This window comes from Anopheles cruzii, chromosome X (assembly GCF_943734635.1).
Source record: "Anopheles cruzii chromosome X, idAnoCruzAS_RS32_06, whole genome shotgun sequence".
Classification (NCBI taxonomy): Eukaryota; Metazoa; Arthropoda; class Insecta; order Diptera; family Culicidae; genus Anopheles; species Anopheles cruzii.
In genome coordinates this window covers 2,292,537-2,305,486 of record NC_069143.1, presented here as the reverse complement: position 1 = coordinate 2,305,486, position 12,950 = coordinate 2,292,537, and the positions used below count along the sequence as shown (strand labels likewise).

At 52.7% G+C, this 12,950-nt stretch overlaps 4 protein-coding genes across 5 annotated transcripts; 3 read left to right on the top strand and 1 right to left on the bottom strand.

Moving 5' to 3' along the window:
- The first annotated feature begins 2,122 nt into the window (after positions 1-2,122).
- Positions 2,123-3,833, top strand: LOC128276879 (uncharacterized). The gene is made up of 2 exons (XM_053015374.1): positions 2,123-3,097; positions 3,165-3,833. The coding sequence occupies exons 1-2, from the start codon at positions 2,123-2,125 to the stop codon at positions 3,831-3,833; spliced, it is 1,644 nt and encodes a 547-aa protein (XP_052871334.1).
- Positions 3,834-4,241: 408 nt separating this feature from the next.
- LOC128272600 (transferrin) lies at positions 4,242-6,838 on the bottom strand. The gene is made up of 2 exons (XM_053010440.1): positions 5,397-6,838; positions 4,242-5,306 (listed from the first exon to the last, which is right to left on the bottom strand). The coding sequence occupies exons 1-2, from the start codon at positions 6,830-6,832 to the stop codon at positions 4,817-4,819; spliced, it is 1,926 nt and encodes a 641-aa protein (XP_052866400.1). The 5' UTR covers positions 6,833-6,838; the 3' UTR covers positions 4,242-4,816.
- Positions 6,839-8,131: 1,293 nt separating this feature from the next.
- On the top strand, positions 8,132-10,866 carry LOC128276770 (2',5'-phosphodiesterase 12). Its single transcript, XM_053015266.1, has 2 exons — positions 8,132-9,306; positions 9,373-10,866. The coding sequence occupies exons 1-2, from the start codon at positions 8,132-8,134 to the stop codon at positions 10,052-10,054; spliced, it is 1,857 nt and encodes a 618-aa protein (XP_052871226.1). The 3' UTR covers positions 10,055-10,866.
- Positions 10,867-11,324: 458 nt separating this feature from the next.
- Positions 11,325-12,950, top strand: LOC128267763 (translocator protein). 2 transcript variants are annotated; one of them, XM_053004689.1, is made up of 3 exons: positions 11,325-11,452; positions 11,684-12,132; positions 12,235-12,950. In XM_053004689.1, exons 2-3 carry the CDS (start codon positions 11,803-11,805, stop codon positions 12,448-12,450), a joined length of 546 nt encoding a protein of 181 aa, XP_052860649.1. In that variant the 5' UTR covers positions 11,325-11,452; positions 11,684-11,802; the 3' UTR covers positions 12,451-12,950. The 2 variants fall into 2 exon arrangements, with proteins under 2 accessions (XP_052860649.1, XP_052860640.1); XM_053004680.1 differs by having other exon boundaries at positions 11,337-11,658; positions 11,731-12,132.

Below are 12,950 nucleotides of genomic sequence, written 5' to 3'. Positions count from 1 at the left end.
ATTGGCCCCCGGATCGATAAGCGGCTGAGTCAACCCCGCCGGCAGTTGTGTCGCAACATCGTGTATCTTGCAAATGAAAATGGGCCTCACAGTGGCCTTCGGGGTGACGCCATACGCCGAACACCGAAGAGCAGCCGTAAAGTAATTGTAGGTCATGCAGCAACGGGTCATTGCCAAGGCGGCGGCAGCGGCGGGGCAGGCTTGAGTCACCGCTCTAGAAGCCATGTTCCGATATCTGGATGCGCAGCAGCAGGTTCGACGCGTTCTCTCCCGCATGGTCTAGCCGGGCTATCGGTGAGGGATCCCTTTTTTTTTTTTAGATGGATGCGACTATACGAGGGCTGTTCAAAAAGTTTCGCGACATAGGACTCACTTATAGTGACAAGTTCGCCCATTTTGAGTAATCAGTTCATTTCTGACAGCTGTTTTGCTTGGACGTGTTTTGGCTCATCGGCGATGCCGTCTTCATCTCCTAAATCGTATCGTAGCGTCGTTCTTTCATGGCTCCCTTCAGTTTACGGAACAAGAACAAGTAACAGGGGGGTCAGATCTGGGGAATACGGTGGCTTTGGTATCATTAGTGATCATTTGACATCACATCACAAATCCGACGGCGTTCTTGACGGATTGCTTCGGGCGAATTGCGAATAACTTGCAGAAAATATTCTTTATTGACCGTTCTATCCTTTGGCAACAGCTCATGATGCACCACGACCACGGCATTCGCAGAAAACTGTAAGTAAAACTGTTCTTATTCGACCAAACATACGGCTTTTCGACATGTCAAAAATTGACTGATTTCTCAAAATTGCCGAACTTTTCACCATAAGTCAGTGACATGTGTAGCAACCTAACGCAACAAGAACCTCGAAAATCGGATATACGTAGCCCGCGGAAATTCAAATGCTGTAAACATTTTTGATCAGACCTCGTTCTTGCCGTTTAATTCTCCAAATGCTCAGCTAAATTCCATTGCAATTCAGTTCGCTTTTTCGGTTCCCAGTGGACGGTTTTTTTTCGATTACAACAGAGCTCATACTCAATGACAACTAGCTGGTCCCATCATTAAAATCACGGCATAACCTTCGGATGATCGGTTTAACGCGACCTGCGACCTGCTTTGGTCGGCCGAGGTCGCGCGCTGGGATCATTTTCGTTTCATGGTCGCTAGGGAATACTGCCATATTATAGGCGGTTATTATAATGTAGTACTTTGGAGTATATTATGGAAAAAAACTCCAAACTTCCGCAAAAGACCGGTGATTTTTGGCAAACATTTCCGTCCAACGGTTGAAGTATGACGAAGTATGACGATATAGGGTGATTCGTCAAGTATTTAGATGTTTAACTACCAGTTACTTGACTTTTGAAACGGCAAACTTCATTCTGGAAGCTGTAAACGTTTAGTAAAATCAGTTTGACCTTTACGAAATGGGACACAAAGTGGGGAGTGTTCAACTCAAAGTGTGCGAAAATTGAAAAGCTCATTTCAACCTCGGTGGTTCTGATAATAACTAGAGGTTGTCGTATTTGGTCGCTCGGAAAACCCTCACACGTCGTGCAAGAGAAGCCAATACACCCCACAACGAGTGACTGTTTGGTCTGGACGGGATTTAGTGACTGGCGGCATTGGTTGGCTGATTGGTTCTTCGGCGAAATTGAAAGCAAGCTCTGCCAGGACGCTTTCCGGCAGCACGGTAAGACATCCCTAGACCTACACGGGGCCTGGACTGGATTAGGTTACGGTGCAACTGCCACAAATCGAAACGTAACGGGCGTAAGATATCGAATACCTGCATTGTTCGCCGCAGCGTGTAGATATCGTGCCGTGATGATGATGATGATGATGGGTGTGATAAGATAGGTTCTGCAGGTTTTATCGGCGCTGGCTGGCGTCGTTCAACGGTTTCCGGAACGGTATTCCGGTTCTTTTGCGCTTCTCCGACGAGATATTTTGCACAGAACGACGAACGAGCGAGCGAGAGGGAGGAAGAGAGAGTGAGAGAGAGGGAGAGGGTGTCAGACGGTGCGGTTCGCGGCGTGATCACCTGTACGCCGTTCAGTGCACATCACTGTCTTGCGCGGTACGGTTCACGTTCCGTACGTTATCGATTTGTGGCGAATGGAACCCGGGAAGCCCGATCTTGCCAGGGATGAAGGGTCACCGGGGGCGGGTAATCCCGTGGACCGTTCGGAGTCGGACCCGGACCGGGAGTCGCTCAGCCTGTCGTCGTCGTCGGTGTCGGGATCAAGCAGCGTTGGTGGCTCCGGTTGCGGTGGCCCCGGGAAGTCCAGGCGTTACGTGTACGGCACGGGCACGGGCGGCTCGTTCAGCATCACCCTCAAGCACTACGACAGCCTGGTGGGCGAGGTGAAGTGCCCGGGGTGTGCCGAGCCGATGGACGGACCGATCAGCATGTGCCAGAGCGGCCACAGCATCTGCGACGCGTGCCGTCACCAGTCCGGGACGGTGTGTCCTCTGTGCGACGCCCCGTTCACGGAGCTGCGCAACTACACGCTCGAGGCGATCGCGTCCAAGGTGCAGTTCCCGTGTAAGAACGCAGCCCGAGGCTGCACGGTCCGGTTGCCGCTCCAGCTGCTGCGCTGGCACCGGGAACGGTGCGGCTACAAGCCGATCGAGTGCTTCATGGGCAAGGTGTGGGACGAGTGCCGCTGGCAGGGCTGTGCCCGTGACTTTGCGGCCCACTGCCTGGCGGAGCACGCCGACCGGGTGTACGATGGGCCGCAGGTGACGCTGCACTGGGACTGCCAGGGCGACAGCCCCCGGATCAGCGCCCGACTGCAGCTGGTCGTGGCGTATTACGTCATCCGGGCGTTCGAGGAGCTGTTCAACCTGTACCAGATCTACGACCCCGACCGGCGCACCATCCTGTGGACGGTGATCTGCGCGACGAAGGAGCCGCGGGTTAGCGGCCGGTACACGTTCGAACTGGAGCTGTACTCGTCGGTCGAAAGCTGGAAGCTGCTGGTGCAGCGATTTCCGTGCCACTCCGAGCTCGAGCAGGATATCCTGGCGGACTGGAACTGTGCGAAGCTGGCGCTCAGCGACGCCCAGCGCTTCATGGCCGCCGACAAGGTATGTGTTTCTGCCGGCCCGGGGCTGACTCCCAGCTAATGACGTGCACTTGACATACTTGACACAGGTTCTACACTATCGGGTGCGAATTCTGGAGGTAGGACCATCGCGCAGCCGTAGCCTGGGAACGCTCGGGGACTCGGTGGATCGGCTCGCACTGATCGGCCCGTCGACCACCACCACGGAACAACGACCGTCCACCGACACCGACTTCCAGCACTGCTCCAGCACACGGATTGAGAACGTCAACCTGAAGGCGGTGCCGGAACGCAACATCATCAGCCGTCAGGGTTCGCAGGTTGCTCAGGTCCCGTTGCTCCCGTCATCCCCCAACGCGGACGACGACGACGACGATGGCGTGTTTTTGCCCTACATCGACGACGACGTTGCAGGGTGCCCCGCCGGCCTAAAGGGTGCCATCTCTACGCCGATCCTCCATCGGGGCGCGTCCTACAGTCCGCCACCGCACAAACCGGCTCGGGCTGTCACGTTCGAGCAGCATCCGCTACAGCAGCAGCTGCAGTTGGACCGTTTCAGTTGGCCAGCTGCCGAGGTGGCCGCCGACCGTGAGCGTGAGTCGTGTACAACACGAGCCGTCGTACCGAAGACGCCGGACCGCAACCTGACCAAAGGCACCACGGCGACGGCGACGGCGGCGGCGGCCGGGCTGTCAAAGTTTTATCACGTCACCAGGGTCAAGGCGGCTAAGTTTCTCGAAAAGAAGAGGCTTAAATGAGCGAGCCTGATGCGGCTGGGTGCGGGTGTCGGTCGGAAGCTCCAGCTCCAGCTCCAGTACATGATTTGCCTCGCTTCCTTTGTAGATAGATAACCCCAGCCTTCCATCCAGTCAATCAACATCCAGGGTACACACGCAATCAACACTTGTCTCACACATTTTAGCCCAGGTGAACAACACATGGACTGAAAAGTCCCGAGCCTAGACACATAGATGGCGCTAGGCGCTCTTTCAGTTAGTATCAACCTTCCAAAGAAAGCTGTAAAAATGTCATGATATTCTACAATATAAATTTGTGAGTTATTGTGCTAAGACAGTGACACTACTGCTATAATTTTACAACTGCTTCTTGATGGTGGAAAAATACTGTTCAAGCGAAGCAATGGTTTGACAAGTGTTATGAGGACGCCCAGGTTCCATCAGAACCAAGAATAAAACGTTTATTTGCTGATTTCAAACGGTCGTGGAGACACGGATGATGCTGAATGCAGTGGACCACGTCCAAACGAGTCGGTAACACCAGAAAACGTTCACCCAAAAATCCACAAAATCGTGTTGAGTTATGGCAAAGACTGCATTGGACATTTGCATTGACTATGAGACAACTCTGTCCAAAGTGGCTGCCGCATTTGCTCGTTGTTGACCAGAAAACAAGATCGTGCCGCGAAGATTGACGCGTTCCCTTACTTAGGGGCTCGTGGACTTTTCAGCCCATGTATTCCACACATCCACCAGGCTGCTGCAGCGGGATTGTGCTAATAACTCGCCGGTCGGTTTATTGATGATGGAGATGCAAATACAAATCTGTTCCGGTCTGCTGAATGTGTACTCTGTGGACTCTGTGGACTCTTCCACTAAAATGCGCAGCGGTGATCGATTGATCGTGGTGGCGTGAGGACTCTATTAGAGTGAGGGTGTTCGCGGCTGTTCACGGTTCTCCAAATGCTCCGTGGGTCAACAAATCAGCGTGTTTGCGGCGACGTCTAGGCATCCGGGTCGGACGGGGCGGCCAGGGCGGTGGCGTAGTCGTGAAAGATCAGGTCCGACACCTGCCGGTCGGGGGGAGTCAGCAACCGGAAGGGACCGAACAGCTGGAACACCCGCTCGTGCCGCTTGCCGCGTCCGAACGCATCCGAGAGCGCCGTGAACGCGTGCACGATGCTGTCCTGCGTCGTTTCGTTCGCACCCCGCCGAATGTAGACCCGGGCCGCCGGCCGCTCCCGCCGGTCACCGCCGCCACCGTCGTCATCGTCCAGGTGGCAGCCGGTAGCGCTGAGCGGTTCAAGCCGATGGTCACGACACAGCAGCGAATGGCGCTCGGCATCGTGGCGTGCGAGAGTTCGCGAACTGACGATCCGTATCGGTGCGGTGGCCGTTCCGTTCGCCGATTCCGGGACGAGCCGCAGTGAGGGTCGCTTTGCACGGAGCGCCTCAGCCGCCGCCACGGCCCGCTTGTCGGCAGGATCGTACGCTCTGTATCGATAGGTCAGAGAGTCAGATTTTGGGTGAGTTCCTAGGAGCGGTGGTTGTTCCTGATAGGAAGCGGAGGTTACGGAGACTTACACCGGTCCGAGGCGAAGTTGGTCGGACGAGAGGCCCTTATCAGCGATGGCCCACATGACGTCATCGAACACCTCCCAGACGACGGGCTTCAGCTGGGCGGCCGGTGCCGGCGGTTCCTTCAGCACGACCGCGTCTACGTCGCCGGTTGCTACGGCCTTGGCGCACGCTTCGGCCGTCTTCAGGACGCACTGAAACGCGGGGCGCACGTCCCGGGCGAAGGCCGCGCGCTGCATCTGCACGCACTTCTGGCGCTCCGGTTCCGACACCACGCACAGCCGGATCCGGAAGTCGTACGGTGTTTCGCGCTCGATCACGTCGGTGTAGTAGGCGCGCGTCAGGTACTCGGCCGGCGGCACCAGGTGCCGCTGGTCCACGATCAGGTGCCGCCGGTCGAGGCCGAGCAGATGGGCGGCCTCCCGGTCGGCGGGCGACACCTCGGTGACGGCCAAATCGCGCGTGTAGTGCCGGTAGAAGGCCTGCAGCACCGCCTGCAGCTCGGCCATACGGCCCTCCCCGGTCAGATCACCGTTGCCCATGAGGGCCGGCCAGGGTCGCTGGGCCCACGAGCACACGTTCCGCTGGTCCGTCACCGGCCGGGTGGTTCCGTTCGTGCACAGGTACACGTAGTCGTTGGGTCGGGCGGCCGGATTGACGGCCGGTTTCGCCAGCCCGCCAGGGCTGAGCGGAAGGCCGAAGTAGCGGCGCACAAAGTTTGTCTTCGTGAACGCGACGTCCCCGCCGTTCTCCACCAGGCAGCGAATCGCGCCCTCGTAGCCGGCGTAGCGATCGGTGGCGGCGCACTCGTCCGGATTGGCACAAAGGGCGCACAGGTTCGCGTACCGCTTCTTCAGCACCCGATCGATGTCGGCGTCGGGTGAGTAGTGGCCGGTGAGGCAGGACGATCGGAACAGCTCCGACAGGCCCGCCAGCTCGTGCTCCACCGGGGACTGGTGGTGGTGGCGCTCATCGGTCGCCGGTAGCTTGAACACGCCCAGCCGGCGTAGCTTGGTGATCGGGATCTTATAGCCCACGTTCCGCCCATACCCGGTGTGGCAGGACTTCTTGCCCCGCAGGTCGGCCATGCTGGTGAACCCGTCGGCCCGGCGCACCAGCACGATCCCCTCGTACCGAAACTCGGCGGCCGGCTCCTCGAGCGTGCGCACCTCCGCGAACACGCCAAAGTCTGTGTTGTCCATCTGCAGCGCCACGTACACGTCTTCGGGGTCGACTGCCAGGAAGTCGGCATCGCGGGCCTGCACCTTCCGCAGGCAGTCGAGCCGATCGTTGCCGGCGACGCAATCAAGCGGCAGGCCGCTTCCGCCGGTCAATCGGCGGCAGACCGCGAAATGGTCCACCGCTACACACAACCGGAAACGGCGGCCGCTGGCCGTCGTCTCGGCCGACTCACCGATCGCCACCAGTAGCAACACCACCATCAGCGCCCCTATCCGGCCATAAAATCCATGCGCTGCGGACGACTCCATTCTAGAAACTGAGCTCTCGATCCCGAGCTCGATCCTTGGTTCCTCGAGCTGATTAAAATGCCAATAGTCGGTCGGCCGGGATTTTTATGCCGACCTGAGGTGACTTTTCGGTCTTTGCACCGGCCCGGGGGGATTTTTCGCTAATTATCATGATATGCCCGGGTTTGTTATGATTCCCGCGAGCCGAGCCAACTATCAGCTCGCTGCCACTATCGCGGACTCGGCGTGCAGCGCAACGATTAAACATCGTCGAACGAATGGGCGAAACTGTGCGATCGACTCTGGCGATTCGTGAGCAACGCACAACGCATGCTTTATTGACATGAAAAAACACCATTTTATTCAAGATCGATTCCTTCAAGAAATGGAGAAACGGCTTCCTTTTGTGACCTGTGGCGAAGCATAATTTCACATGCGGTTTTCCTGCTGTCTTTCGTTCGGTTCCTGTGGCACCCATTTTCTAATCTTTTGGATCTTTCCCCGTGGCCTTGAACCTTAGGGATGTGGCGCATTGGGACACATTGGACTGTGAGGCTCGCTATTTTGTAAATAAAATTTCTGCTTTCATAAAGCATACTTTCTGCTCTATGGTCCTTTTATATATTGGATGGTCGAAAAAGTCTTTTCGTATTTTACGACAGATGGCTTTAGTGATCGATCGATCTCGTGAACTGTCGATCGAACAGTTTCAAGTTTAGGTTCGTTTTAAAGCTGATACTTTACACTTAAAAAAATGCTGCACTGTTTATTTTTAGTTCCATTCGTTTGTCGTCCATCCAATATGTTCTTTGGTCGACTTGCGAACAGAACGGAAAGATGAACACAATTTCTAGTTGTTTTTCCCTGTTCTTGATTTCGCACGAAGGCGACATATAATAATCTTAACATGCATATCGCATTCACAACACTTGGATAGTGGTTGAAGTTGTGTTTTTAGCTCCTGTTTAACCATGCACGGTTTTTGCGTGAATCGTATTTTAATTTACTTACATAGTAAGCAGTTTAGTTTAGGAAAGAACAAAAAATACATCCCTCGAAGCAATTCTGATAAATGATAATTTACCTGTTTCACAACCGGCCGTTCTGTACTGCAACGTACAACGTCCACTGCTTGTCTATTCGAATAAATTCGAGCAAATCTCGCAGACGGCCACAGACGATTTTTTCTCGCACATTTGACATTTGACAGCTCGAATCGCCTGTGGCAGAGTCGCTTGTGTCAAATGAACTTTTACCGCGACGTTGGTTCCAATGTTGGAGCAGACCGTGCACAGGGCCTTCTCGGTCGCCAAATCGCTGAATTGTGACCCCCACCTAGGGTATCGTCTGTCCACTTACACACTTCGGTTTGTTTCCTACCTGCAGAGTAAAAACCGCTACGCGATGAATATCGCGTACTTTAAGCAGCTTTCCGGGGACGATCATTGCCAAATCAGCTTTCGCCTGAATGCGGAGCGCTATAATATCGACAAAGTGTTCAACTTCAACCGCAGCTCGGCCGAACAAATTGATACCTCGCTTGAACGAATGCGTCAGAACATCGAGAAGGAGCTGCAGAAACGGCACAAGCGAAAAAAGAACAAAAATAACGCGACACCGGCACCGGCACAGGGCCCGGTGGAGCTGCCTCCGGTGCAGGTGAACATCGGTACGCGAGAGGCAAAGTTTACGGGCATTACAGTGGCCGAGATGCTGGCCCGCATTGGCCAGAACCCGGACGTGTTTCTGACAGTTCTCGAGAATGAGTTTCGAATCGTGTACAACAAACCGGAGGTGCACGCTCTCGAGCTACCGACGTCGATGATGGCAGATTTCTACGTGTACCCTTCCAAGCTGGAGCTACACTTTGCGACGCGCTCCAAGAGCGACTACCGATGGTACCGAGGGTTGCCACCGGTAAGCACGGGGGAACAGATCGCGTGGGAAGAGGTTGGACAGGAGTTTACATACTTGGTGCCGAACCGTGACGTTGGTTACTATCTGAAGTTTGTCTGCACGCCCAAGAGTGGCGATCAAACCGGCCCGGACGCGATGAAAGTGACGGAGCAAACGGTGCAGGCTGGTCCGGGACAGTGCCCGTTCGAGGTGCGACACCTATTCACGCAGCAAAAACTGACGGGAGGTCAGTTCCGCGTCGTTTCCTATAATCTACTCGCCGACGTGTACGCCGACTCCGATTACAGCCGCAACGTCCTGTTTGGATACTGTGTGCCGTACGCTCTGGAGCTTGACTATCGTAAGCAGTTGTTCGTCAAGGAGCTGGTCGGTTACCAAGGCGATATCTTGTGCCTACAGGAGGTGGACGCGAAGGTCTTCGCTCTGGATTTGATGCCGATCCTGCAGCAAAACCGATTTGTTGGCCACTATCAAGCAAAGTGCAGGGTAGCCGAAGGTTTGGCGACGTTCTATGACACCGAAAAGTTTGAGTAAGCAATGTTAACCACGTTTGCTCGTTCGTTGTTTGACTCATTGACTCATATTTACTTCTCTAGGCTCGTCGAAAAGCACGGCGTGATTATCAGTGACATCATGAAAGATTTTCCCGAACTATGGGATCAGATTAAAGGGAACGAACCGCTTGTGAAACGCATCTCGCACCGCTCGACCGCCCTGCAGGTGACGCTACTTCAATCGAAACACGACCGCGACAAGCACCTACTAGTCGCCAATACTCATCTGTACTTTCACCCGGACTCCGATCACATACGGTTGCTGCAGTTCGGCTTTGCGATGCTGTACGTTCGCCGGCACTACGACCGTATCTTGTGCGGAGACCGTCTGTCGGCCGACAATCTGGCTCTGCTCTTTTGTGGTGACTTCAATTCCGTTCCCGAGTGTGGAATTTATAAGCTCATGATGGATCGTTTTGTTGGACCCGACATGCCGGACTGGCAAAGTAACGAACTCGAGGCGGTGCAGAATGTTTCACTCACGCAACCGTTCCAGATGGGTTCGGCCTGCGGGTGTCCGAAGTTTACGAACTATACGCTTGGATTCACCGAGTGCATCGACTACATTTTCTATCAAACGAGCTTGTTGCGGGTGCTGCCCGACGTGGTGCCAATGCCGAGTGAAGAGGAGCTGACCATATACGAAGCGATACCATCGCCCGTGTTCCCGTCAGACCACATAGCACTGGTCGCAAACCTTGAGTGGACACGGTGTGATGAATGAATAGCTTAATTTCCCTTTATTATCCCGGTAGTAAAAAATTTGCGACTGAAAATGCAATTGCTTCACACAAGTTTTGCTCTTTATTTATACATTTTATTTTCCTACGGTTCCCTCACATTTTCACGTTCAGTGTTTTCGTCCAAACACGACAGAATGTCCCGCGGTGTGTTTATGGTGGCCGCTAGCTTATTTGGGTACTTTTGAACTGATGGATTGTTCATGAACAGAACGTCGTTTATAGTGACTACGGAATGGCAAGTGGTTTTCAGTCTTTCCGTCAGCACTGTGATAGTTTCTCTTAGGCAGGTCTCAAAGAGACACAAACGTTGGTCGGTCACGATCGGATCGGTGTTCACCGCATCGTCCACTAGTAAGCGGTCAAGAGATTCAACGATCACGAGGTCCGGCATGTTGTTCTCCCAGCGCTGCAAATTAGTCAGCATCTTTAAGGCGTTCTTAAACGTTGGCGTGTAAATGAACAGAAGTTTGTTAAAAAGATCGCTATACTGTTGGCGAATTGTACTGTTCAAATGCATAATTGGCGTGCGCGTGATAAAAGCGACACGACCCCTAACGTTAACCCACTGGAGGGCAGTTTCGATTAAAATTTGTTGCTGGTCACTGAGGATTTCCGATACCGTCAAGATGAACTGGCACGAGTGCACAGTGCATTCTGCGATCGTGTCGTCATTATCGGACGGTAGGATTGTCATACTCTGCACACGGTGGATTATCTGAAGAACAGAAATCAAAGCAATAAAGTGTCGAATTCCGATTAGAGCGGAAGTAAATACCAACGAAGTTTTACCTATTCCCGTGGATTGTTCGTTCACCGTTTGCGCGATCGTGCAAACAGAGTAGACGCTATTAAAAAAAGCAAAGATACAATAACGAACGGCGGAGAGCGTTTGTTTACTATCAGTAAAACTATGCTAGATGATCGCAAACTGTCATTCGAAGCGTTCTGTGTGTTGTACAAACAAAATCGCATGTTACATCTAAAGACAGTTGCTAGCAGCGCTGCATGATTTCAGCAAGTCCGTCTGACTTTATATTCGTAAGATGCAGCGGTGCTGGCAACGGACTTTGAAATACACAAACCGTAAATACACATAAGACGAAAAACATGACGTTCTATTTTCAAGTTCAAGTTTGACATTACTGTTTATAAACTTTCATTACCCTTTGTCATTCCTACCCCTTGTTTCAGCGGTGTTTCTCGTAACACAAACATGACGATCTTAAAGTGTAAATAGTCAGCTGACTAATACCGGTCACCAACATTGCTGAGTGAACATTCGCCAAAATGCAAATAAAGAAAAACTAACGATAAACAAACAAACGGCTCGGTGTGTTAGCGAGGGTTGTATTGTAGCCCTTAACTGCTGTTTAATGACCGTACGTTCAGTCCAGTCCAGTGTTCAGTTCTATCGCACCGGTTCCTATCACGCGATCGTTTTTTAGGAAAGAAACATTCTCTTGCTCGATCGGTAACTAGCAACAAAACGCGTGTTGCGACAACACACGCACACTTTCACACTGTTAAGTGGTGTCGTAAATTGCGTGGATATCTCACATTTTGCGCCGCGATCTTCTGCTTAATGGTGAGTAAGCATATTTTCTTCGTAGCTTGAGTGGTGCTCTACCTGGACTACACGAAGAGTCTTATCGCCAAGGTGTCGAGAAACCAGTCGTCCAAGAACAATAGTTTTCAGTTGAAATTGTCGCCCTGAAGTTGAAGCCGGATAATGCCGACAGAGTACGGAACAATCGCGAAAGTAGCGGCCGCCGTTGTGCTCCCGCAGCTCGGTGGATTCGTGAACGGGTACATCACGCGCCAGGAGATCAGGGGCTGGTACCAACAGCTGACCTTCCCATCGTTCCGGCCGCCGAACTGGGTGTTCGGTCCCGTGTGGACTTCTCTCTATGCCGGCATGGGATATGCCTCATACCGGGTGTGGAAGGAGGGTGGCGGTCTGGATGGCACGGCACGCATTCCACTGATGCTATACGGTGCTCAGCTTGCGTTGAACTGGGCCTGGACACCGATCTTCTTCCGGTACCATCAGTTGAAATGGGTAAGTTGCGGTTGCGGCCAAGTCGCCAACGGCTGGGTGCAGATACGCCAGACTACGTCAAATGTTTGTTTTCGTTCTCTTTCGCTTGGCCGCTACATCCAGAGCGTCGTCGAGATATTAGCCCTGACCGGTACGGTTGCAGCGACCGGAGTGGCGTTTTACGGCGTGGATCGGCTGGCCGGCCTGCTGTTCGTGCCATATTTCGCCTGGTGCACCTTTGCCAGTGTCCTTAACTACTACATGTACAAGCTAAACACGCCGGCTTCCAAAACAACGGCCACGATCGAGGAGATTCACGATCCGGCCAAAAAGAAGTGAATGCTTAGACCGTTTAGACCGGCCCTTGGCAAACATTGGTTATGAGTCATTTCTTATAATCAAACAAAATAACGGAAACTCACGTAGAACGTAACGGCTGATTGGTTCGGCTTGCAATCAACTATCTAACAGGAAGGAACTAAATGTTTTGAGAGATGAAACACCGGAACGAAGTCGACCGGCAATTATTTCGTCACGTGTCCATGTGTTCATGTCTCAGCGACGTATTGCGTAAGCGTGGTATAGATTTATGCAACTCGATAAAAGAATATGCATATTTACGTAATATGTTCTTATTTTTCTGCAACTCGACTCAGGTATATGCATTGCGAAATAGTCGTTGATAATGGTGAACACTGATTTATGATCAAATGTTTTTATGCGCCCTTTACAAGCACAGTTTGATAAATGGTTAAATTGTTAAACACGTAAAAAGTTGAAGCTTTATCATTCCATATTTGTTTATTGTGGAATGTAACCGTACTTGTAATTTCTATTTT

Bases quoted from the DNA above. Each gene is read 5' to 3' on its own strand.
- LOC128276879 (XM_053015374.1), top strand. From the start codon at position 2,123: ATGGAACCCGGGAAGCCCGATCTTGCCAGGGATGAAGGGTCACCGGGG. The intron at 3,098-3,164 runs GTATGTGTTTCT...TACTTGACACAG, and splicing joins GCTTCATGGCCGCCGACAAG to GTTCTACACTATCGGGTGCG.
- LOC128272600 (XM_053010440.1), bottom strand. From the start codon at position 6,832: ATGGTGGTGTTGCTACTGGTGGCGATCGGTGAGTCGGCCGAGACGACG. The intron at 5,307-5,396 runs GTAAGTCTCCGT...CTATCGATACAG, and splicing joins CAACTTCGCCTCGGACCGGT to AGCGTACGATCCTGCCGACA.
- LOC128276770 (XM_053015266.1), top strand. From the start codon at position 8,132: ATGTTGGAGCAGACCGTGCACAGGGCCTTCTCGGTCGCCAAATCGCTG. The intron at 9,307-9,372 runs GTAAGCAATGTT...TTACTTCTCTAG, and splicing joins TATGACACCGAAAAGTTTGA to GCTCGTCGAAAAGCACGGCG.
- LOC128267763 (XM_053004689.1), top strand. From the start codon at position 11,803: ATGCCGACAGAGTACGGAACAATCGCGAAAGTAGCGGCCGCCGTTGTG. The intron at 12,133-12,234 runs GTAAGTTGCGGT...CGCTACATCCAG, and splicing joins GGTACCATCAGTTGAAATGG to AGCGTCGTCGAGATATTAGC.